This window comes from Homarus americanus, unplaced genomic scaffold (assembly GCF_018991925.1).
Source record: "Homarus americanus isolate GMGI-L3 unplaced genomic scaffold, GMGI_Hamer_2.0 scaffold57965, whole genome shotgun sequence".
Classification (NCBI taxonomy): domain Eukaryota; kingdom Metazoa; phylum Arthropoda; class Malacostraca; order Decapoda; family Nephropidae; genus Homarus; species Homarus americanus.
In genome coordinates this window covers 4,217,595-4,244,536 of record NW_024725031.1, presented here as the reverse complement: position 1 = coordinate 4,244,536, position 26,942 = coordinate 4,217,595, and the positions used below count along the sequence as shown (strand labels likewise).

Sequence of the window (26,942 nt, the reverse complement as noted above, 5' to 3'; positions counted from 1 at the left end):
GCCGCTAACATGGCGAATGATAACAAGGCAAGCAAAAATGACACTGTTGGTTTATTTCTTCAGGCAATGGGTAAGTTAAGTGTAATGTCATTCTTAAAATTATTAAATTACATGTTTAAGATATAAAGAGATATTTGATTAATAGTAAACTACCATCAGAGGTATATTGATGGTGATTTTGTGATAGGAAGGAGAGTGGAGTTAGGTGTTTAGGATTGGCCGCGGGGGGGATGGGCGCGGTGATTTGACTTCACACCAGCTACTAACACTATATATACTTTGTGTCTCTATTTGTATTAACAGATTCCAATGGTAATATGAATGTCAGGGATTATGTATCTGTTAGGGATAAATAAGTGTGTTGTTAATTGATGCCTTGACTGTAAACACTAATTTAAGAATGAATGTTTGTCTCATCATCATTAGTCATTAATGTTATTCCTGTTAGATATGTATTGAAGAAATTGTGCCATTCACTAACCGTTATAATCAGAAAGTTAATAGAAACATATTTGCAAATTAGGGTTTGTCTTTTTGTACATTGGTTATGCTACACTGCTTCCATATTTTACTCTGCTTCATTAACAATAATTACTTATATATAATATGAGTACAGTATATGATAACCATAAAATGTTACATATTCGTATCATTAACTTAATATTGTGATACAAGTTATGGAAATGATTCTTATAGCCAAAGTATACAGTTCACAGATAATGAGAAGAAAGAGTGTTGTGGTAAAGTTATTAATGTAATAATAATTTGTGATATGAACTTTATTTACAGAACTACTAACCACTGCTTCTTGTAGAGGAAATGGATGGAGGGGGTAAAACAATATAAGATATGATATGTAAAAAAAATATGAACCTGATCAGTATTTGTATGGGTTTTTGGAAAATTGACTTAAAAACAATCCTTAAGCACCAGTATGACCACTCTATGCTGTAATTACTCCAGTAGGTGTGTGCCATTACAGTGTTAAATCACTAGAAAGGATTGAATACATTTTGAATTAGTAAGAAATCATTACAGTACATAATACCATTTGTATGACTGTAATTCTTAATAAAAAACTTTAAAGAAAATATATTGAATTTGACAAGTCTTTTTGGCTTGTTCCTGCTAAAATCTGACATAGTTCTGTGATGATTTGTTTTGATTTACTTGATTAGCCGGAGTAGAGTACATGGAGGCAGTGGTCTACAGCCCTGTTTCTTATATGTAGTAAATACAGAGTCTCAGCTGCTATAAATAATTTGCAAGTCACTACTTTCCCCACCCAAAATTAACACTTCATAAAAGTAAGTTCATATTAATGTTTTCTAATATTCACGTGTTCCTTAATTATAATAATTTATGGATTTAAAAAAGAAAAGAAAAAAGTGAGAACAAAGTTGATAGTACAGTATTTAAGAAGAGTTTGCTGGCTAGACTGTTCTTCTTATGACTTTTGTTCTTGTATATTTTAAACTGGTAATTTGTCTGGTCACAGTGAAGTAATCAATACGTATGGCACTGCAAGTAAGTAAAGGTCCATCACCGGAAAAATAACCACTTCGTTTATTTTATCCCAAAGTCATGTAAACAAGGATCCTTCAGGGACACTTCAGACCTAAGCCATTGATGATTACTGGCAAACTAAACCAACCGAATTTAACTTAACTTGTTTTATATATCCCACCAATCTAAAAGTAAATTATTTTTTAATTAGGCTAGGTTTGGTAGGTTCATTTTGCCTGTCATATTTAATGTTTAAGGCCCCTTTTTGAGGAATCTTTATGAGTCAGTAACTTGGCTACCAACACAATCACAAGCCATGGTTTATAATAAGAGGCATGGAATCTCCCAGCAAGCATGGCCATCACTGCAGCCTGACTGACTGAATTTGTCTGTTGTAAAAAAAAATCAAGACCAGTGTGTGCTTGAGCCTCTCTTTGGGCTTGGTAGTGATGACATTTTCATGAATTTCCAGTTCTGTGGCAGTAAAATATGGGTTTTAACATTTTTTTTTTAATTTACAGTGGACCGTGAACCAGGGAAGAGGAAGGTGAAACCATCAAAAGCTGCACTGGTTGACCTAGCAGAATTAGATTTGGGAGAGAGTTCTGACGACAGTGACTTTAACGTAGATGAAGCCAAACTGAATGATGATGATGATATCTCCATCAATAGTGACCCAGATGCCCCTGATATTGATGATGATGATGATGATGATGAGGATGGTGATGATGTGGATGATGAAGAAAGTGAAGAAGAGATTGAAGTACCTGCTGAAAAAGAAAAGAATATGAGTGTCACCCAGCTGTTGGAACAGGCTAAGAAGAAGCAAGTCTTAGAGGTACAGTACCTATAACATATTTACCAAGAACATGACAAGGGTACAGTATACAGTAACTTATATATTAGGTAATATAATCTATTGTATTATATTGATATTTTATTTGAGCTTTTTTGCCTTTCTAAGGAAAGTCAAAGGACATAATGTTTCTATTTTCCTGCTATCACACAAGTTTGTGCACAATAGTATCTTGAGTTCTGCTACATATAGCTTCATCAAACTTCACATATGGCTTATACTTCAGTCATATTATGATTTTTGTGTTAAGATCAATGATCTTGGTCACTACAATGCTATATAAATGACAGAATGCAATTTATAAATATACTGTACTTTTACTTTAATTGCAATGCTCTCAGTAAGTCTTCCAGTAAATGCTTGTCAATTTATGAATTTTGTCAGTTGTGTGTGGTAGAATGGGGTAAGGAAAATGGTGGAGGACAAGCCTTGAGAGGACCTTTTAGAGAGAGTTATAGATATATGTTTATGGTAATAATAGACATTTAAAGAGAGAGTCAATATTAGCAGATGAGTATTGTACTGTACAGTATTTGGGGAGGAAATGCACAATGTAAATTATTTATATTGGAAGGAAGTAACAAAGGAAATGAATTAGCTTAATATAGGGCTTTTATATGACTGAGGAACTAGTTCTGCATACACCATAAACAACAATACCCCTCTAGTTTGCCTGGATGCAGGACAATATCAGGTACAGTACTTGTTTGTCAGTACAATACATTTAGAACTCAGAGCAGTACCAACTGAGTTATAAAACCCTACACTAACCATCTAATATTGTTATAGTAGGTAATGAAGTTTATCCTCTATGCTTTCACTATATCTAGGTACAGTACATCATTACAAAAATATAACATTTTCCAGGGAGTGGAACGTCCAAAGATCTTGGTGTGTGCCGTATGTCTTGGTGATCATTCCGATGATGTCAATGAAATAGTGACCTGTGATGGATGTAGTGTGTCTGTCCACGAAGGTTGCTATGGTATTAGTGACTCAATATCAGTATCAAGCACAGTTTCATCAAGTTCCACAGAACCTTGGTTTTGTGACGCCTGTAAGGCAGGCGTCGTTGATCCACCGTGTGAACTCTGTCCAAATCTAGGTAAGGCTATTACATTATCACATTGGATTAGTCGTATCATGAACTTCATGTGGATAAAGCACTACAAACATGAAATAATTACGAACCCCATTTTTTATGTTGTGAGACCACTTTATGGATCATGGGTTGTACCAGTCATGTAGACGTTCAACTGCAATGTGAATACAGATATTACAATAATATTTACTCACCACTGTAGTTGAACCTGAGTACAGGTATCTAAAGTGATGAAAGCTGCTCATTGCATGATGTGTACCTGTCATAATGATTGAAATGTAGGTGTTATAACTTTATATTATCTTTTGTTAGAATTCAGAATACTGTACAGTACTATATAATCATTATTACTCAAGCATTTATCCTATCATTGATTATACAGCATAGATCTAAATGCTTATAATAAGAGTTTTCTTTTGGGATGGACTGCCTAAGAATCTGTATTATTTAACATCTTAAATATTGCTAATACCCTGTACAGGTATAAACTTTTGTCTATTTCTAAATAGTACTAATGTATGGAAGATTTATATTATAATTGTGCCTTTTACCCTGAGGCCTATAAGGGGGAAATGATACAAAAAACAAATTCTTTGAATCCTCAAAATGACGAGCTTATATTTACTAATTGTGATAGGGAATTCATTCTTTACAGGCCATACAATTTTCAAGGAAACAGAGATGGGGAGATGGGTGCACTTGGTGTGTGCCTTGTATATCCCTGGTGTTGCCTTTAGTGAAGTAAGTATGATTTTATGACTTCTTTTTGTACTTTTCGTGAAGCCTTTGGCAAAGAAGGAATGTTGTGTCACTGTCTTGGCACTTTAAGTTCAAAGGAATGTTTATAGATAGACATACACAGAGTTACAGTAAGGAAAGACCGAGTGAATATCTTGGAAATGAAAGTACAATAGTAGATAGACCATTTTCCAAAGACTTTTCACTTCTGTAAACCTGCCTTAGATTGCAGTTTCAGTTATTTCATACGTGATGGTAGCCCAGGATTACTCCAGATGACTGAACTTGGAGCCATTTTGGCTTCTGTGTTACTTCTCAGCTTTAATGGCAATGGAGGCATTATGTTGTTGGTTTGGTAATTTAGCTTTTCTTATCATTCATATTATTCTCTGCCCTGTGTTCAGATCATGAAATTTTGCTGTGTGTAATGTTGCCTTACTTTACTGTGATGATATGTATCTTTCAATGTTTATTTTTTATTAGGTGGATAAGCTCTCCTTCCCAACATTGTTTGAAATGCCATATAGCAGGTGGGGTTCTAAAACATGTACGCTTTGTGAGGATGAACGTTATTCCAAGACTGGCGTGTGTATTGGCTGTGATGCTGGGATGTGTCGCGCCTACTTTCATGTTACATGGTAAGGATGCTTCTCTTGTTTATTTTTGTCAAAGACCATTGTGTGTTAGATAATTATCAGACATAAATAATTTTTTTTTCATTAGAATATTTAATTCAGTATTACCATTTCTATACTTTAAAGGATGAATTACTAGACAGAAATACCATTAACTTGTTTTAAGAAAGATACAGTGAAAATTCTTTTGAGAGTATGCATATGGAGTACAGTACATTTAAGATTTGGAAATTTACAATAAGGAAGGGAAATTTTTTATTTTTAGTCTTGTCTTGATCATTTGAATGAAGTACAGAAGGTTATAAGGCCGTCCTTGTTCACTGAAGAATACAATTATCTTGCCTTTATCACGAAAGAAATTACTTTTTGCTGGTTTGGTCACAATTTTAGTCCTTAGTTGTAATGTACCTTTTTTCTACACTTGGTATACTTTACATACTGATAAGTAGTAATATTAGTATGCAGTACTAAATATATACAGAATACTGTATATGTGTTGTTATTGACAGTGCTCAACGTGAAGGTTTATTGTCTGAGGTGAATCATGGTGAAGCTGACCAAGCTGACCCATACTATGCTCACTGCAAACTGCACACTGACAGGGAGCTCATAAGGTAAGTTCACAGTGAATACTAATTAAAAAAAAAACTTTAACCTGCCTTAAATTGTGATAATGATATTCAATTTGTTTTATTGAAATACTCATATTTGTATTGGTTTGTATCTTACCATCCAACCTTAGGAAATGTTGTCTCACCCATTGTGGTTAGCAGATTTACACAAAAAGTATTGAGCATAGAACTGTAAATTTCTGTAAGTTTCTTTATATGCATCTTTGGATCACCTGATTCAGATTTTCAAGCTGTTCAGTAAATATTTTGCACCTATGGAACATACCCTGTGTTTATTGAACACATTATTTTTTGTCATTATTTGTGAGTGTGTTTGTCTTTGCTTTTTTTATAAAAGGCGAAGAAAAAGAAACTGGTTGGCCCTACAACTTCACATGAAACAAGGAGAGGCAGATAAATCTGGATCCAGTCAGGAAACTCAAGATCGCATTCAACGTAAACTCGGGCGTTACCGAGACAAGTATCTTTTCAATAAGAATAATAGACCCACTCCTTGGTGTAAGTAATTAGGGTATCATTTACAGGATTTCATATAATGTGCTGTACAGGAAATCATTAATTTTTGTAGTTCTGTGAGTGTACAAGTAGGGAACCCAGTACCTCTTCTCCAGGCAGTAGCAGAACCTCTGACCTTTATCATAAAGTCATTATTATTGAGTTATCATACCTAAATTGTGAAGGAAAAATAGCTGGAGTAAAAAAATAATAATCATTTAGAGGGAATCTGTGTCTAAGTTCTGCAAAGTGTTTGTAAGCACACTATCCAAGTTATATACATTATCTGTAATATTGTGTTTACTTTGAAAGCTGTGTATTTCTTTTTGAAAAATGAGATTTTGAGTGGTGAAAAAGTAATTTTTTGAGATCCAGGAACGCATCCTCTCATATCTCATAAGAAGTTAAACTCAGTATGCACTAGTATGAACTACACATGTATTGAAGAAAATAACCCTGTGTGATCTGAACTGAGGGCTCACTGTACAGTACTACATACTTTATGGTATGGCATTGGTTTATGAACCTCATGCTCCTCTTTAACTGGCCTCTTGCCATCATTTCATCATGCAATTTATGTCTTCCTTACTTCTTTCTTCTGCATGCATCGTGTTCATGTGCATTATTTATGTACTGTACTCAAGTTTACCTTATTTCATCTACTCCAACTTTTTTTTTAAGGATATTATACATACAGTACCTGTATTGTGTCTTTTGGTATATTTCATGTATTTTCTTGCCATTAAACTCATGCTGCTAATTACACATTCCGTACTGTTGTCTTCCATCCTTTTGATGTGATATTGCCTCAGAATACCCTGAGCACAATTACCATTTGGTGGTGACACACTTTTATTAGTTTAGTTTATTTATTCATTGCCCAATTTGTGCTTGTCCTCATGAAATATAGAAGAGCTTTTGCCATACCTCTAGCATTGCTGAAGTGTTTAACCCTTTTAAGCAATCATAGTTACTCCAAAAGTTTTGCAGTTATATTATAACATCGATTTGCTTTGCAGGCAAGTTATCTTCTGATAACTTTTGTTCTTATTAAGCTTACTAATGCTGTACAGTCTCTCCCCAATTTACGACGGGGTTAGGGACCAGAATCCAGGTCGTAAGTCTGACATGGTCGTAAGTCTGACATGGTCGTAAGTCTGACATAGATAAAAATAAAAAATAAAAATAAAAAATTCAAAACAATAATCTACAATGAAATACAGTACAGTAAAAGTAATAAATAATGAGGAATGGATACAGTGTGACTGAGCACTTACCTTTAATGTAGTCAGCTGAATGCACATGGGGCCCCCATAATTTTCTATTTACAGGATACATGGAGACTATATTAATTGGATGAAGCAGAGGAGGAGACAAGGCTGGTGGGTCATCAATGTCGCTTTCTTCAGACAGGTTTATGTACTGTGGAAACTTGCTGGTTGAAGGTATTGGATCATCTTGAGGGAGTGAAGAGGCAGCACTGGTGGGGCGTGAGGAGACAGTACTGGGGGACTTCTTGAAATAGATGTCCAATTTAGACTTTACAGTTTGCTTTTTCTTTTCATTGTAAATCTCCCTGTAGCAAGCAAGTGACTCTTGGACCATTCTGTCAACTTTGGCATAATGCTCATAATTTTGATCCATGCCATCAAACATTTGCATTCCTTTATTAATTGTAGCAAATGCCTCTGCCATTTGTATCACTGAAAACTTTTTGGGGGGTACAGGTTCTTCTTCTACATTTTGTCTCTCTTCTTCCTCTGCAATTTTCTGTGCATCTAGTTCAATGAGATCCTCGTTACTGAGCTCTTCTGCTACACTTTCAACCAACTGTCCAACATCTTCAGTATCAATTTCTAACTCCAGCTGTTTACCTAACTCCACTATCTTGTTACTAATATCCGAAATACTTCATTTTCATTAAATCCTCTAAAACTGTTCACATATCTTTTCAGGGTTTTCTTCCATATTCCAGTCATGCAATGTTTTGTAACCTGATCCCATGCTGCACTAATGTTCTTTATACATGACAAAACTTTGTACTCCTTCCAAAACTCTCTGAGCATTTTCTCACCTTCAGTAGCAGCAACAGCCTGAGCGAAGGTCGTGCGTAAATAATACGCTTTAAAGGCAGCAATAGCACCTTGATCCATGGGTTGGATGATAGAGGTAGTGTTAGGTGGAATGTAGACTACCTTAACATCAGGGTGCATGTTGTCCAGGTGTGGTGGGTGTCCCAGAGCATTATCCGAAATCAGCAAAATCTTGAAGGGAATCCGTTGTTGCAGACAATACTCCTTGGTTCATGGAATGAAACAAGTCATGAACCAATCCTCAAACAGTGCTAAGGTCATCCAGGCTTTCTTATTACTGCGATAAAACACTGGCAGTGTGTGCTTGCTGACATTTTTAAAAGCCCTGGGGTTCTCTGAATGATAGATCATGAAGGGCTTTAGCTTGAAACCAGCAACATTCCCCCCCAACAGAAGTGTAATTCTGCCCTTGAATGCCTTGAATCCTGGCTTTGTTTTCACCTCTGTGGATGTATGTCCGCTCAGGCATGCACTTCCACAATAATCCAGTCTCATCCGCATTGAATATTTGCTCAGGCAAATAATTCCCTTCAACAATCACTTCATCTAACTCCTTAAAAGCTTCGGCAACACCAACATCGGCACTAGCTGCCTCTCCACTCACCTTAACATTGTGTAGACTGTAGCGTTTTTTAAATCTATCAAACCACCCATGACTTCCTGTAAAGGTTTGATCACATTCATCTCCTGCCTGCTCCTTCAGGCTTTGGAACAGGCTTCTTGCTTTAGCCTGTATGGTTAGAAGGCTTAAGGGTACTCGCTTTTGTATCTGGTCTTCTATCCATATCACCAATAATTTTTCCATATCGTGAATAGGACCTTGTCTTTTCTTTGAAATTATAGTTCCCTTTATTGGTGTTGTTCCTTTCGCTACATCACGAATACTTTCCTTGTCCTTCAGAATAGTGAATATGGTCGAGTGTGAGAAACCTAGGTCACGTGAGATTGTTGCTACAGTCTTTCCATTCTCATGCTGAGTTATTATCTTCATTTTCATCTCAAAAGTAATTGCCTGTCTCCTTTTTCTTGGAGCACCACCAGCACTCTCACTTTTACTCTTTCCAGTCATTATAAAGTCAATTATATACGATAATAACGAAAGTTCACAGCGCGATCAGTATAGGATACGATAGCGAAACACCAACTAAGCGCTCCACTGAGTGAGTGTACCCACGCGGCGACCCAGCCGAACCACGCTATCGCCCGGGACAGAACGTTTCGGTATAGAAAATGCGCGCGTCATTTGAAAATATTTTTGGTCACGACTGCCGCGGTCGTATGTCCCGACGGTCGTTAGGTCAGAGCAGGTTGTAAGTACCGATGGACGTAAGTCCATGCAGTTGTAAGTCGGGGACTACCTGCTATATGATTCAGATATGTTTCATTTCCATCCTTAGTATTATTTCACATTTACATGTGAATAAATTTGTCTTTACTTGATATTATGAGGTTAAAATCTATTAAAGTATCTCTTTTGATATCCAGATCCAACGCAGAAGATGCCAAGAGCACTGTCCACATCAGCCTCTCTCTTTCGCTCTTTGTTGCACAAAACCGAACTGATGGGCCTTAGCACCGAATCTCAACCATCTCAGTCCACAAATGTTGGGGACATAAGAAAGAAGTGGCATATACCTCCAGCATTCAAGTGAGTGTAGAAATTTTAATTGTTAAAAAAATGTTTTATGCCTCTTAGGGATAAAATGAATGGTGGGTTGGTGGCCCATCACATTTTGCAAAACAAGTGTAAAATTACTGTTTGTTATTATTTCATCATTATATAGTATAGCAGATTTAGGTAAAAGTACTCGTGTGAATGTGGTAAATAAATTTGTCTAAAATCACTTATTTGTGATTTTCTGTGTTTATATTCTTATATTAATTTATCTATTACAGTGTAGAGTTCATCAGTTACTATCTAGACCGCACAAATCGTCTGTCTGAGATGAAAGACCGTCTAGATTCACTTCTTACTGAAAATTCACAGTTAGTGCAAGAGGAGACAGAGCTAAGAGTCAAGTGAGTTGGGGTATTTTTCCAGTTCACTGCAAGATTTAATGTGTACAGTATCAACTGATGTCATCTTTTCTCCTCCTTTTTGTTGTTTCCCCTGTTTGCTACCAAGTGTCAACTGTACAGTATATGATGCATTTATTGATTAAGGATAAACATGATAAAGAAGTCATTGTGGGAAGTGTTGACTTCTGAATTGAGTACAGAGAGATCTTCTGATCGCTGTCAAAAAATTTTGTGTGAGAATAAATGGTGATATGATTTGAGAAGTTTCAGTTAACTGATAGATTATGGTAAAAGGAGTAAAGATAAACAGCTTACGGATTGGCTAAGGACAATGTATGTGATTGAAAATCTTCAGGAATTTGAGTGGATGATTGCACATTGAGATAGTATGGGTTAATAGAATTCATGGCTGGTGAGAGAGTGGGATGCTGTAGCTTTATGGACATCATTTTGGTAACAGTGAGTGTGTGAATCTTCATTTCTGGTAATCTCCTCTGGATTTTTATTTTCATTGATTGTTATCATTTATTATGGTTTTCTAATTCTAAAGTGCATACATGTGGTCTTGTTATTATATGTGAAGATATCTAGTAAGTTTCCTGTATTTGGTTACTTGTCAAAGAGTTCCCAATCTTCATTGGTCTCATCCAAACTTGACCTGGACAATAGTAATGAGGTTAAGTTCTAAGTCCAATGGGTCCCAGTTTTAATGGTTTGGCCATGTTAAGTTTTAACTTATTTAGAAATGGGCCCATTTGACTTACAACCATTTATTTAAATTAAATGCTGTTCATCTTTAACTTTTTGTTTTGTTATGTTTTGTTTTTCCGTCAAATTAATTTTATTATTATCACTACAGATGTAACCACATGGAGTCAGACTGTGAAAACATGAAATCTGAAAATGATATACTATTGAATAAAGCCCTAGAACTTCACGATCTTCTCAAAGGCCTTGCAGGGCGGCCCCTCCCCCTCCCACCTGTTGTAGCTGCCTTGCACAACCCTCCAAGCCCTCCACTGCCCACTAGACCACTGCCAAAAGGCAGTTTAAGGGGGCCAATCATGACTAAAGCAGCAGCTAAAATGATGATGACAGAGCAGGCACCACCAGCAGGAGGTGAGTGCTGGCCTGTCAGATTTCAAGGTAAATGTTTCTGCCATTGTTATTGTCTTCTGGCTGTCTTCAGTGCCTCCTTTTTCTGGTACTCTTCTTCAAGGGAGACCCGGGTAGAATCTACAGTATTCCAGATATTTCACCTGCTCAAGTTCTTCTCTTTGCAAGTATTTAATGTACTATAGTTGCATGTTCAGAATGACTTACGCTAATTTTATCTACTGTATATACACATAATATAAGTGTGAAGAATTATTGGACACCTGCACATCCAGAACGTGATAAGACTGAAATTGTATTCAGAAATAAGTATATACTGTACCAAAATAACAGTACTATAGTGAACATTATGCTCATTTGTGAGTTTGTATAGATTTGATTTCTGTTTACTGACATGGAATAATTAATCAGAAGCTTATCTTATTGAGAAAATAAAGGGATACCCCACACTGCTTTCCCTGTTGAGTAGTCTGTCATCCTTAAGAGTTCCACCATATTTATTGTTATGGTTTGAGCTTGGAGATGGACATACGTGATGTCACATATGATAGTTCGTTCAGAAACAGGGCCAATCTGACCAAAGGTTGGAGGCGACATTGGATGAAAAATGCACAAGTGTGATTGCCCCTTTATACTACAGTGTAGTATATGGTGTTCTGTCATCACTATTATAAAGCCAATCAACATGTCAGAGGGTGTGGTGTGTAGGGAGGAGCTTTCTGTTTTATTGTCCTGTCCTCATCAGTCTAGAATAAAAAGCTTGTCATTATTACTGTACTCTAGTAGATAATCTTGTCATAGGTCACGTGTTATCTATTTTTCCTTTGTACTGTACTCCCATGTATGCTTTCCGGTATTTCCAAATACCGTATAGGTATTCCTCACTATACTGTACATTATTTTGCTTATACATTGTTGATGAATTTGAGAAAAAACGCTTAAGTATTTTTTCCAAAAAATTAAAAATAATATTACCTGACTGTGGTGGATTACTTTGGGTAGCCTAAGAATATTGAACAACCAAATCCCCTCCCAATGTTAGTTTATGCATCACTGCCACATTTACTTGATCTCATATCTTTACAGTAGTAAAACATTATCAACACCCTGTACAATGAGTGGAAATGCCCAGCCTGTGATATTTTGCCTGTGTTAAGAAAAAACAAGGCAAAGTATTAATCTAATGGTTAAATTAGACGTTCTAAGTCATTTTGAAGCTGGTGAATGAGTGTTTGCATCACCAGAGTGCTTTGCCTACCTACCAGCTTCAGTGAATGTGATCCAAACAGAGCTCAGCTCTACAGTTATGAAGTGAATAACTGATGATATTAACTGCTCCAAAGACCTGTACAAACAGAACATTAAAAAAGCTGTCCAGCTATCTTTATACCAATATTTTATATGTCCAGCCTTCATCTGCTTCATCTCAATAACTCCACCACACCCCACCCCATCCAGCCTCTACTAAGCAATCTCCTTAACCAGCTCGGATAAATGAGACGTCCCGCATTGTAAGGTGCATTCAGACCATCTGGGTGAAACCCTTTTTTGTTGGAAAACACTATTTTCTGCCAAGCTCTATACGATGGTAGTTGATAAGATCTCCTTACTACACTGTAAATAAGGTTGAAAGCCCTTTGAAAATAGGGTAGAACATCGATTTTTGGCAGACAGGAAATTATGGGCTTGGCTTTCGCATCGTCAGGTGCTCTCATCCTGTCAGTGAGTGAGTGAGAGGAGCGGACGGCCAATCACAGCGGCCGGCCTACAGCTTCCTCCCCCATCTCGGCCAACCACAGTGAGCGTCTGCTATCTACGTCACGGCCCCTCCAGCCAATGAGGCGGAATCCCTCTCTCCCTCTCCCTCAGTTCTCCTTTGATGTGACGGGATCTACACTCTGATATCAATTAAAGTAAAAAAAGCCATAAGTGGGTGGGAGTTTTGTTGCTTCAAGTCAACATTGCAATAACCCAGTACATGTATACATTACTTCATGACTCGCTACCTACCATCTGCAAGTACAGTCCTTTAGCTTCAAAATGCATCAAAATGAATGCTGTATCTCAAAAAAAAAATTATGCATGTTTGAAGTTGGAAAAACTTAACTGTGCTTTCTCAGTCTCAAATTTTTGCTCGAATAACCCATACGATGCGGGGTGCCTCAAATGTTATCTCATTGACATATAATTTATATCTAAATATTATTGTAACTTACAGTAACAACTTTAGGTATTTAATTAACATTTTGACTAGAAATATCTGGTACATTTCTATTCACTATACTGTACAGTACAGTGCAGTACATTGTGTAACTTAATGTCGCACTTTTCAAGAATGAATGTCTGACATACTTATAGTGAGGTATACCTGTAAACATACATCCTCTTGAGCTTGTTGCAGCCCACAATGATATACAGTTGTAACATAGCATGTTTTCTTTGGCTTAAATCCAGATTTTAGTTATTTACATATTATGTTATTTCAGGAATACTGTATTTTCTTAGGAATGAATAACTGAGTTAGTCAGTTGCTGTTAAGATTTATTTCTGTCTATATCACTGATTCCCTTACTTGCTGGTTATGTTGTTGCACAAATAACATAGTCATTATTTTTATGTATTGAGAGAAGTAAGGAAGGATGTGTTTGTGTAAGGAAGCCAATACTGTACAGTATATATATACAGTATATACTAATTGATAATTTTCACTTCCTTTTTCAGAGACAGTATCAGGTTCTCTGACACTCAATAGATGTCGTGTCTGCCAGCTGACAAAGGAGCAGCATTTACAGATCGAGTGTGATACCTGTGGACATTATTACCACCTGTCTTGTTTAGATCCACCTCTCACTCGTATGCCTAAGAAGACCAAGCAAATGGGCTGGTATGTAATTAATTTATTTTTTAAGTTCTTGGATTTTACTAAAATCAGTTTAAATTTGAAAATTGTAATGTATCTTCAAATAACTTTGAGGATATTATGACATTGTGTGCACTACCATAACCCCATCCCAGTTATATTCTTTGTATGATCATGGTGTATATTCTTGAAGCCTGGTAAGGATGTTGGTTCCCACATGATCCTGAATTTCTTTACTTTGATGATAGGTATGATCTGTTTACTGTATAACCTTGGAAATCCAGTGGTTTTGGGGCTGAGAGATATTTAGATTTGTAAATTTTTCTGGTTTTCTGAACAAAGTCTCTCCAAGTACAGGAAAGTATGTTGAAATTTTGGAGGTAAATTATAATTCAGATTAGTTTTGTGTAATTGTTGGCAGAGTTTCCCTACAAAAATCACACAAAATTTATTTTTATTTTGAAACAACAATTCATCATTCCAAAACTATGTTGAATGAGTGAAAATGTGAAAGAGTAAGATGGAGTGGGCCTACTATGAGTGGCATAGTGTTTTAAACAAGGTGAGTGTAAACTGTTTAATGTTGATAAACAACCAGAATCAGCTGAACCAAGCCGGACCTTATGTAATGATGATGTTGAGGTTATTTCCTGATTAAATAGGGTTTGGTTGGTTCATGTTGCATGTCATCATTCATAGATTATTCTGGTATTGTTTACAGGACCATGGCTCATATCATGCCTATTTCACCTTATTTTAGTACATTTCAATTTCTGAACTTCTCTGGCAGAGATTTGAGATAAGTGACACATACTAGCATTAATATGTCATTATATTTAATAAGTATTGTTGATATTTTTTTATTCATTCATTTGACCACATTTTTTTTATTATTCCAGTTAGGTGATTTTGTAATAATCATTTACAAATTAAAGTTCTCTAGTTAAAAATACTTTCATTTGGAGAAGAGTATGATATAACTGAAAGTAATGAAATATAAAAAAGGTTTCTATTTTATAAAGACCTTGTAGCACTGTTTGAAGAAAGGAACAGTGAGAGTGATCCCTGTTACCATATGTCAGGAGTTTATCATATACATTACTGATTATTCTTCTTTCCTCTTACAGGCAGTGTTCAGATTGCTGTAAGTCCTCAGACTCAGATAAAGCACCAGAGGTGGATACAGCCGCACCACGCAGATTACGTAGAAATATTAAAGAACCTGCAAAATTTTCACCTTCAATAGCTTCAGAACCAAAGGTATAATAACAATTTCATAAGACATTGTATTGATAGTGATTCGTCCACTGTTCAGGATGACGCCGAGGTGTCTGTGCAGAGCAATGGAGTTTGTACCGTTAATTCAAATGGCTAATGCCGCACATGAGCAATAAGCTCCAAGAAGGGTTGTCATGCAACTTTTGGAGCTTATATCCACTCCTCCCTTTAGACAATGTGCGAATGGTAGACGAGTTAATTTATACAGCAGTGACATCAAGTGATAGTTAATCGCTTTATTCTGAAAACCCATTTATTACAACCAAGGAATAACAACTTGGGTCTCACCCACCTCCCTGGAATAAACTAGAGATTGGTGCTGTGAGCTTGGTATATGACTGGATCAGTCAGATAAGGAGCAGATTGTGCAGTGCCATGACTCATCAAGCTCCTAGCTTTCAGTGGTGACTGTGGCCTCAATATTCCCTTTTTAGAACTAGGGCTAAGGGGGAGTAAACTAATCTTTAGAAGATTCCCCAGCCACCTTAGTTTAGGGTTCTTAAGGTTAAATCCTTAAGCTTTGGTTAGATAATATACATGAATTGCCTGCCTCTGAGAAGTTGAGTTTTCAAGGTAAAACCATCAGTTTTAGTTTTTACAAGGTTTTAGAGAAAACAGCATATATTACATGCTAAGTTTGATTTTAACTGTTCTAAATTTTGTTGTTCCAGTGATATGCTTTCTAGGTTATAAAAAAATCTTCTAAGTACTTCCCTTATGTGACTGTTTTTATTTCTAAAGTTACTAGCCTTAATTAGAGAACCAAACAAGTCATTCTCATGGTAAGAAAGAATAAAAATAGATGGCAGCACATACTTTTAATTGTAAATTAACACAGGCAAGCTGCTAGTGCATTGTTTGAGTGTCACACTATTAGTAAATGATATACTGTGTGTAATAAAACCCCTCTGGGTTAGTGTGCCAGTGTAGTCAGTTGTTGGCCTATACACATGGCAAAGTAATAAATTTCTACTGTAATTTATAGTAACTCGAATATCATGATATACAACTGATGGTGCATATTTTGTGTTTATTTATTAAAAGTGTGTGACTTGTTTTGTAAAAATCTGTTAAAAGAAGTTTTTAGAGGGAAACAAACATAAAATTACTTAACAGTGGTCAAGATTTATTCAGTCTGCTGACGTGAAGGATTGGGTTTCACCCTTACACACTAGCCCCCACATCTGGTACACTGGTGAGTGTAACCCATGTTGGACTACTATACCACCAAGAGGGTTGGTTAACACTCGCTACAGATTGCTAAGAATCGGGGGATCAGTTCCTGCTTTCCTCTTCTATATATTCATTTTTCCTAAATACTTAAACCTTTTGAACATACAGAGGAAGGAGTCATGGTGATGAATTAACTTTAAAGGCATATTGAATATTACTAATCATAAAAGTATTGGGGAAATCTTCATTCACTTTATTTTAACATATTGAGTTGAGGCTGTTTGGATTCTGTTAGTGTCAAGGCCTGTTGCATCTCTTCCACCTAATTTCATTGGAAATTGAGTAAGGTTGAAAGAGGGATAGATAGTTATTTCATCTTCTCTTTGCAGGGCTGTGATATTGTAGACAAGGGCCATCCCAGTGGGGTTATGCCTACTATCCTTACAAGTACAACCCAGTCTCAAGATGACAAGCCTCCTGTTCATCTCTACCATCCTGGAGTAGCCTCATTGCCCATGAACCTTGAGGAATCTGTTGATTCTGCAGGGAAGAAGAGAAAGATTTGTGACAATAAGAAAGTTGTAACAAAGAAAAGAAGAAAATCACAGGGTGATGTGGAAATCTCCTCAGGAGATTCAGTTCCTGGTAACAAGTCAGTTGAATCCAGTCCTTCAAATAAGATGTCCCCTACCACAGCCACCACAGCCACTGACCATGGAAAGAAAGTTTCTGTTGAAGATGCTGGTCCAGAGATTCTTCAGGTCTCACCACTTGAGACTCGCTCAGGTCGGGGTAGGAAAATTCTACCAGAACCTAATGTAACAACAGCAGCTTTTTCGACAGTATCCACAACTGTATCTGTAACATCCACAGCCACTTCTGTGACAGCATCCACAACAGTAATGACATCATCTGCAGCATTGTCAGTAACAACATCTACTATATCCACAACACGAGCCCCAGAACCTACCTCTCCAACCAAGACTCGCCGAACACAAATAGATTCCTCACCTCCATCTTTAGTGTCTCAGGCTACATCCTCACCCTCTCGTCAGCGACGGCAACCATCTGAAGCTATAGAAACTCTTCCTCATTCCCGTCTTTCATCTCCCACCCGTAGTCGGAGGAATGTTATTGACCTTACTGGTGATACTACTGATGCTCCAGTTCATCCGCCTACACAACCAGATTCAGATACTTTGTCAAGTGCTGGAAATCCTCCTGCTCCAATTACTGAAAATTCAGAAGCTTACTCTCGTCGTCGTGCAGGTTCCAGTATTCACTTAGATACCAGTGTAGAATCCCTTCCTTCAGCTGCCTCACTACACTCTCCTACATCTGAATCACTCCACAGTGCTGAAGATGATCCTACATCTCCCCGCAAGGAGAAACGACATCGTGATGGTAGTAAGAAGAAGAAAAAGGATAAGGACAAAGAACTGGAAGGCGGTAGAAAGAAAAAGAAACACCATCATCGTGATAAACATGGTTTAGGAGAAATGGCATCAGAAATGGTCACACCTGTGAGAATTAAGGTTGGTTAGGTTATGTTTTTATTACATAAGATAACATTCATGCTTTTGTCTACGTGAGTAATTATTTGGTAGGGATAAAGGGTGCAAATGGGAACTGAGGGAAATATTGTTTTGGTGAAAGATACAGAAGAAAAATTGCAAATGTTATTGAATGGGAGAGTATTTAGTAGGCAAAAGTAAGAAGAGAGCATTAACAAGAGTGATGTGATATAAGTAGCTATGAGAAACAGAGAAATTTGAATGGAGGAAGTACCGAATGTGTTTCTTCTATCTTGGGAGTGGATGTGTCTGCAAGTGGAATATAAGATAATGAACTGAATCATTCAGTAACCAAGGGAAAAGTCATAATAGTTTCAATGAGAAATGTATGGAGAGAGAGAGAGAACTGTGTTAAAGGAGGCATAGGAGAATGGTTGAGCCAACAATATTTTATGAATGTGAAGCAACTATTAGATAGGGTGGAATCAAAGGCATTTCGTCTTATTAACTCTCCTCCTTTAGTCGACAATCTCTCTCCCCTTTCTCTTCGCCGCAATGTTGCTTCACTCTCTCTCTTTTACAGGTACTTTAACGGGCAATGTTCAGGGGATTTGGCATCCTGTGTACCGCCGGTAAGGCCGTGGGTTCGTAACACACGTCTTGCCCGCGGTGCCCACCATTTCTCTGTAGATATCGGTCACACGAGAATAACCCGTTATAGTTCCTCCTTCTTTCCTCACACAGCCAAACTGTGGAATGCTTTGCCGCCTTCTGTGTTTCCATGCTCTTACAATCTCTCACTTTAAAAAGCTGGTTTTCCGGCATCTTCGTGGTGTAGATTAATACAGTATAACCTTTCTTTCTATATTTTCAATTTCTTTCCGTTCTTTTTTTTCGCCCCCCAGGCTCCGTTGTGGGTCGTTTGACCTGTGCCCGGGTTGGCTAATTCCTGTAAAAAAAAAAAATACAAAAGGACATTATGAGAAAACAGGATGCAAGAGATTGATAAAAATTATATGATTTGGAAGTGGAAAATTAAGAAGGTAGTGTAAGGATTGGATGAAGGAGGAACTGGATGGGAGGGGAATGGTCATCCTGGAGCAGTGGTGTTTGTTTATCATCTAAAACAGTGGTTCTCAACCTTGTTTGCCCCATGCACCCCTTTCACCATATGTCAGAATGTCATTCCCCCCTCCTTTCCAAGATTGTCTGCCTCAAAAAGTGCATTCCAAATAATATGCATATAATACTGAAAATACTTTATTTTTTTCCATATTAGTATCAGTTCCCCCCCTCCCCCCCTGAAAACCTGAGGGGGGAAATTCCCCCCTGGTTGAGAACCCCTGATCTAAAAGCTTGACATTAAAAGGCATTGGAGATAGATGTGAAGCTAGGGTCTTGCATAAAGCAATTGGAGTAAACTAGATGTATGTCTTGGGGTTTCATAGAACGGGAACACCATTGTAAAATGCACACCTCAGAAATTATAACGGAGATCCCTGGGCCTCTGGAAATTTGGAATAAAATTAACCTTCGAGAAAGTAGGAAAGGCTAGAATAATAAAGTTTATTGATGACATGGAACTTTTGTGTAAGGGCGTTAATGTGATACACAGTGGTCCCAGTGTATGTGCACCCAGTTATAAAATAATGTAAGTTAACCATTGAATGTAGGTATCTATATACTAATGCTCTTGGTGCTTAACAGATCAAACCTCTTCCACCACGTCCAATGGAGGAAAATGGCTGTGGAGTTAATTCTGCACCTATCTCCTCATCTTTAAATCCAAAGGTTGTGACCAATCAAGTTTCTTCTGCCACCACCACTACCAGCACTTCACATGTTCGTCCAAACTACCAGACTATGACTCCACCTGCGGGATACCCACCTCTCCCTCCTGGTTACACATTAACTCAACCAATGGCACCACCCTCTTCCTCAGTGGTGCATACATCTGCACCTAGTCATTCAGCGAACTCACACTTCCCAATTTTCACCACCAGTCAAGCTTCTATGGTGAGATACTGTGCTGACCTTTTATGATATCTCGTATTAATTAGTGCATTGTACAAACAAAATTTTATTACTCTAATCTTGAGCCAGGTTTTGAAGATAAAAATATTTTCTCATCCCATTTGTAAATTTATGACTACAACCTTTGTTGATGACTCATGTTATCAGAGCTGTCTCAATGTTTGGTATTAGAACCCATATAACTTTGAAAGAATTATTAGTTGTTGTAATTCAGTATCTCCTTCCCCCTGTTGTATAACCAAAGCTCAAAAAGAGTTCATAATAACTGGGGACATTGAGATTAACATTTACTTTTAGCCATGCACAGTACATTGTGTCTGTTATCTGTTGACTCCCTAATATCATTTTGCTTCTGGTTTTACACCATTTGGAGATAACTAAGTGGATTATATATCCTTTTTAGTAATTTATGATGTTTGCAGTGATAGCAGACCATGCAGTACTGTATTTGCATATCTCAAGGTAAGATAGTTAAATAACTGCTTCCTCAGATCAAGATGTACAGTACAAGTCTATTTATTTATTTATTTTTGTATGAAGTCCTCAGGGGACTCACATTTTATCCATTGCATCAAGAGAATGTTTCAGTCCATAGTAAGTACGGTAACTCAGCTGTCTTGGAAAACAACTTGCTAAAATTATGAAAGATGCCTACCATAAACTGAGTGATTACAAAATCTAAAAGAGAAAACAAGATTTAATGTTTCAGCTGAGGGAAATTCAACAGTCAGGATATCAGGCCTGCAGGTAATGCAGTACAGTATCTACATTTTCAATAATTTTCTATGTCACATTGAAAGTGTAGGTGCCTACACAATGATTAACATTGCCAACTCATCAGACAACTATTGCTGATGGTGACTTTTGCCTCCAAATCATCCCCTTTAAAGGAGATGGTTAGACTAATCACAAGATTAAGTCCGAACCACTAATGTTGGGTGTTTCTTGGGCCCCGTCCTTGTAAACTATCGTGTTCCTTTGCTAAATTTGATGTGATTTAACATAATATAATTCTGGCTGCATTTATGTTTAATACTATACTAACTCAATTCAATGTCTAATTTCACATATTTAGAATTTTAATTGTTTTGGGTGTCCTATAAAACTCTAACAGTAATACTGAAATGCATAAAAATGTTAAAACTTTCAAGAATATATAGTAAATATTCTCTTTAAACATCCAAGAGATGGCAGAATGAGCTAGATAATGTAGGCACCAAATGCTCCACTTATGATGGTTGTGCATACACAGGTGATTGTTGCAGCAAAGGGATATTAAAGTTTTCCCTGTGGAATGAATTCACATTCTGCAGCCATTGGGTGTGAAAATTCCTTCAACAATAATTGAGTGAAACAGCCAAAGGATTAAATTCATACTGAGACCTTACAGTGTCTCATAAAATTTTAATTAAAATATTACTGCACACACAATATAATCTTTAAGTAGTGAAGTACAGTCTAGGAAATTTTTTTTTTTTATTTGTATAATGTTGTCTATTAAGGCAAATAAAGTCTTAGATTTGGAATGTTTCAAATTTAGGTACTGTTCTTTAGAAAGCAGTGATAATTAAATAATTAGAGATACTGTATTATACTAATTCACATTCACTTTTTCCAATTATTTAAGAGTAAACAAATTCAAAAGTCCCTGTATAAATGATTAGGACATAGAAAAATGGGACTTTAGTAGAGATGGAAAGTACCTCCACTTTTTGTTCTGTTTGGTATGAATATGAAATTTGTAAATTCTTTTGACTTTTTTATAACATTAAGTTAAAATGTTGAAGCCAAAACAGAAACTGAGCTAAGTTTTCTCGTGCATAGGAAATTATAGTTATCTAAGTGCCATTCAAGTTAATTAACATAGTATTCTAATCTACAGTAGGACTATGTATAATAATTTATAAATCTTAATGGAAGGATTGGAATATGAATTTCCAGTTTATGGCTGAGGGGATAAGATGATTGACATGGTTCCCTCTGCCCACCCATAAGTGCTGACAAAAGTGAAAGGGTTTCACTTAAGGATTCTTGGGATGAGCATGTGGTGCCCAGGACAAGGAATGAATTTTGACAGGTGACCAATGTTAGGTGAATTACTTATTTTATATAAAAACATAATTTTTAAGTAATAATTATTTTTCAGAGTCATGCAAATACCTACACTACCAGTGGTTCAGGTAGTCGAAGAAGATCAGACCCTAGTGATCCACAGCAGTTTAGCAAGTGTGATGTTTGTGGTGAGACGGGAGGTGTTACCAACACAGTTTCGTAAGTAAAATGAAAAGTTTATTGTTGACTTTTTCAAAAGATACTGTACTATAGCAGTGAAATTGTAAGATTTTATATGTTTTCACCATTGCAGTCAAATGTTATGAACATGGGGCACCTTGGACTAACTGACTGGCTTATGCTGAATATCTGCATTTGTTGGTTGTGGATGTCCAAAAAATTTGACTAATGTAGCAGAAGGGTAGATTTTTGTTTGTGATACAGTCTTATCAAGGTAGGGAGTAATATACTTATCTGTATACTGTACTTCTAAATAAGAATGTGTCTTCTTTTTCATGCAGGTGTGATGAGTGCAATAAAGCGTATCATTTTAATTGCCTTGAACCACCTCTTAAGAAGTCCCCAAAACGTCGTGGGTATTCATGGTTCTGTGAAGACTGTGATAGTGCGGTAAGGACAATAAATTTAGCACATATACAATGGAGCATCTCTGTTCCACAAAGTTTTTGATTTTTGTCCCTTTTTAAATAAACTATCCTGAATTTTTTTTGAATGATTTTGTTATGTTTTTATCTTCTTGCGAGATAGTATTCCCCTAGAAAGTGTAAAGGCTCTTTTATGTCCTCAGCATGTTTATGATCAGCCATTTACAGAGCAGAGTGAACAGTTCCCCTTCCACTGTACTCAGGGGTGGTTGACTGAATGAGTTTGTTGAGCAGCTAAAACATTACCTCTTCATCTTCGTACTGTATACTGTACTCATAGATTTTTTGTGCCAGTCACTCTACAAATATTGATAATTGGAAGATTACAGTACTATACCTTTTCTTACTGTAAGTTTGAGCTTGCATGTGCATGTATGGTAGCAGTAGTATGTGTTAATTGAAGGTATTAAGATCACACAGTGTAGAAGGGGTGAACAATATACATAATATGATTACTTGGTTCATAGTTTATGTACTTGTATAATAATTATTATACAGTAATTGATATTCAGACAATTTGACCAAGGACAGCTGAAAAAGCCATGAGATGCTTGTTTCCAGTAGAGTCCTTATGCCAGCAGCATCTGGTGTTCTTAGGGCCAGGCGGTCACCCATCCAAGTACTAACCAGATCCAACATTGCTTAATTTGGCTGTTCAGGCAAGAAGCAGTGTTTCCAATGTGGTGCATTGCAGAGAATTCCAGATTTAACAGTATCAGAAAATGTCAAGTATTATTATTAAAACAAGAAAATTGGAATGAAATTGGTTGGGTCAGAGGTATTTGACAGTTCTTAAATAGTTTGAAGATAAATGTAAAAAAAAAAATCCTTCTTTTCTTCCCATCAAAATTTGAAATTAGATTTAAGTAAGATTTTCTGTTATGACCATGATATGATTTTGATTATTTGCTTCAAACTTAAAATATTGTTTGATTTGGACATTAGCTTGATGAGGATGAATCGTCTCGGTAACTACTGTACATAGATTTGAAATCATGTAATTTATTCACATTGCATAAATGTTTTCCAGGCTTGCTTTATTTAGTAACAAATGAACAAGAATCCTGATAAAATCACTTCAGCAACTGATAGACCATTGATAAAAAACACTACAGTATGTTACTTCTGGGTGCTTGTATGATAGATAATAATTCTGCTTTTCATTGAGTAAAAAGATTTAAGGTATTGGTTTAGCTTAAAGCACGCCATACATTGAACTTAATCATTTAATTTTTGTTTAATTATGTGGGTTTATGGTATTTATTGCAGTAATACATCGATAAACTTGCTATAATATAGCCAACCATATTACACATGGACAAATGATATTACTTTCTGAAACAAAGAAATCGATGACACATATAATTATACAGATAGGGAAATATAGCTCCAGTGTCTGTAACCGACACTAGTTTTATAGTTATACATTGGAAATGCATAATCTTGTATGGTCAGCAAATTTGGAGTTTAATCCTCAGGCCTCCCAAGGCCCTAACTCATGTGAATAAGATCTTAAGATAGAGTACATATGCTAGTTACGGATGTGAGGAAGTGTTTGTGGATGTTTTCTACATTTTGTTGCAGCCTTTTCCTGTTGCATTTTTATTTGTCTTTTACCAGGGTTGGCGGATTTAAACCAAATAAAAAAACTTTGTTTTTGTTTTTTAATCTATGCATTTTTTCTTGGTTTTAATTAAGTTTTTTCTTGGTTTTTATTACTTACAGATGGTTTAAAGGATTTGTAATGTATTTGGAAAAGGCATATGATGGGGTGAACAGAAAAGCATTGTGGGAGGCATAACAAGTGTATGGGATGGGAGGAAGGCTATTAAATGCAGTAAAAGCATTCTGTGAGAACAGCACGACAACAGTAAGAGTACATGGGAAAGAAAGTGAAATATTTGAAATGAATGTGGGTGTTAGAGTGATGCGTTATGTCCCCGCGTTTGTTCAATATAGACATGGATGTAAACTATTATACACTGGTGAAAGTGGTGATAATTGGCTTTCTTACAGGGCTGCACATATCTTACATTGATTATAAGGGAGCCAAGTTACTACTGTTCTGTATAACTGGTGACTGCTTCTGTTTATGGTTGGGCTCTGAGCCTCTGATTCTAATGTGTTCAGACTATATATATACAGTATACAGTATTATACAGGTTCAGGGGAGCTAAGTTGCCACTGCCCATCTCTTTCTCTCTCTCCAACTGTATTTCAATGAATTCTTTAAAACTTTCAACTGTAAAAGTATATTAGTTTTTTCCATGCATTAAGATGAACTTATTTTAGTTTTTGCCTTTAAGCATGTAGGATGAGTCTGGATGACTGATCATAGCTTGTGTTTTTCAAATTTTACTTTTGCACAGTTATTTTTTTAGATAGAAAAAATTATAAATAATTGCTAAATCATCCTGAATGTAATGTTTATGATTAATAATATATTAAAAAGTTATAAGAAGGGCTAAAAATATTTAGAACTTATTAAAATCAACATAATAGTATTAAAACAAAAAAATATTTTAATTAGTTTTTTTTTTTTATTGTTTTGGCCTACTCTGTATTTTACGACTCTCCCTGACCATTCGTCCCTGTCTTTTAAGTTTATGTACTGTATCCCTTAATTTACCTTTCAAAAAGAGTCAGAATTTTTAGAAACTATGTACCTTAGAAGACTTTAAAATAAATTCTTGCATGGTGATGTACAGTAATCCAACTGCACCTATCACTACCCTGTTCTTTGATTGTATATAGGAGTATAATCACATTTTGAAGAGTTTATTAAGCCTTCTTGAGAATGCCCGAACCAAAATTTGAAGTTTCTGTATATTTCTCTATTGTAATAAACTGAATTTGATAATTGTATATTGAAAGATAATCTGAAATTTAATATTGAATAATGAAGTAAAATCTTTCCTGTAGTTATTCTTGTAAAATGTAGTTAGGAAGAAATTTGGTATCATGACCCAAGATGTTTCTCCTCTTTTTCAGACGTAGAACCCTGGGTGTATTCCTGTTCTGCACGTGAGCATTTCTTAATGGTTGTGGGACCCTTCTGTTCTATCTCATTTCCTACATGTTCAGTACTTGAGCCAGGAACCTAGTTATTTTGCAGGTAGGAATATACTGTATAAGTTGAAGCAGACTCTAGGTGTTGAGATGGTGGAGCCTTAATAAGTTATTTCAGCATTATTTTGTGATGCAGGTCCTGCCCACTTCTCCGTGTTTGGCTTTGATCACGTAATTGTTTCCTGCAATTTTCAAATGCATGAACATTTTACATACAATTTAAGCTTTAAATGTTGACGTATTTGACCAAAGTCCAATACCATACCCTACAACAACAGAAGGTGAAGGGGTATTTCTACATGGCATTTATCAATATTTTTGTTAGTACAGTATAGTCTGGATTTATGCGGGTTTTTTTTACGCGCTTGGTCATTTACGCAGCACCTTGCCAGAATGAAATGTTTTAATTTCGCGGTAAATTTCATAATTTACGCGGGTGAAGTACAGTTTGTTTATTTACTGAAGACATATATGTCTTTAGCTCATAAAATATATAATTTACATTGCTGGAATCCTTACAAGATGGAGATCATTTTAAATATAAACATCTTAAAATTTGCATTAGACATACAAATTTTAGATGTAATTTAAGGGGATGATGAAAATGAGCAAAAATTTTATCTTATGCAAAATATATGACGTTTACATTCAAAATATTCCCTGTCCTGCAAGGAATCCAGCAATATCAATCATATTATCCTAACTTTAGTCTGAGGTATTATTTATTACTAAAAATGTAAATATACTGTTTTCCCCAAACCATTTCTCTGGTAGGGAGGGAAGGTGGGACCCAGCGAGCGTGGGAAGAGGGGGGGAGCTGGAGGTGGGGTATTTTGATTGACAGATAGTGTCTGGGTGAAGTATAATTTGTTTATTTACTGAAGAAATTTGTTTTTAGCTCATAAAATTCATACAAATTACCCGGCCAGAATATAATTTACATTGCAGGAATTCTTACAAGATGGTGATCATTTTAAATATAAACATCTTAAAATTTACATTAGACATACAAATTTTAAATGTAATTTAAGGAGATGATGAAAATGAGCAAAAATTTTATCTTTTGTGCAAAATATATGATGTTTACATTCAAAATATTTTCTGT

The 26,942-nt window shown here is 36.1% G+C and overlaps 1 protein-coding gene across 4 annotated transcripts; it reads left to right on the top strand.

Moving 5' to 3' along the window:
• LOC121864666 (protein eyes shut-like) lies at positions 1 to 26,273 on the top strand. 4 transcript variants are annotated; one of them, XM_042363811.1, is made up of 17 exons: positions 1 to 70; positions 2,028 to 2,344; positions 3,230 to 3,467; positions 4,120 to 4,205; positions 4,686 to 4,840; positions 5,347 to 5,451; positions 5,807 to 5,967; positions 9,543 to 9,705; positions 9,954 to 10,076; positions 10,936 to 11,222; positions 13,914 to 14,076; positions 15,180 to 15,312; positions 16,893 to 18,038; positions 19,725 to 20,033; positions 22,198 to 22,322; positions 22,625 to 22,733; positions 25,760 to 26,273. In XM_042363811.1, exons 1-17 carry the CDS (start codon positions 10 to 12, stop codon positions 25,763 to 25,765), a joined length of 3,687 nt encoding a protein of 1,228 aa, XP_042219745.1. In that variant the 5' UTR covers positions 1 to 9; the 3' UTR covers positions 25,766 to 26,273. The 4 variants fall into 4 exon arrangements, with proteins under 4 accessions (XP_042219745.1, XP_042219746.1, XP_042219744.1 ...); XM_042363812.1 differs by having other exon boundaries at positions 4,102 to 4,205; positions 10,936 to 11,195; XM_042363810.1 differs by having other exon boundaries at positions 4,102 to 4,205.
• The last annotated feature ends 669 nt before the right edge of the window (positions 26,274 to 26,942 follow it).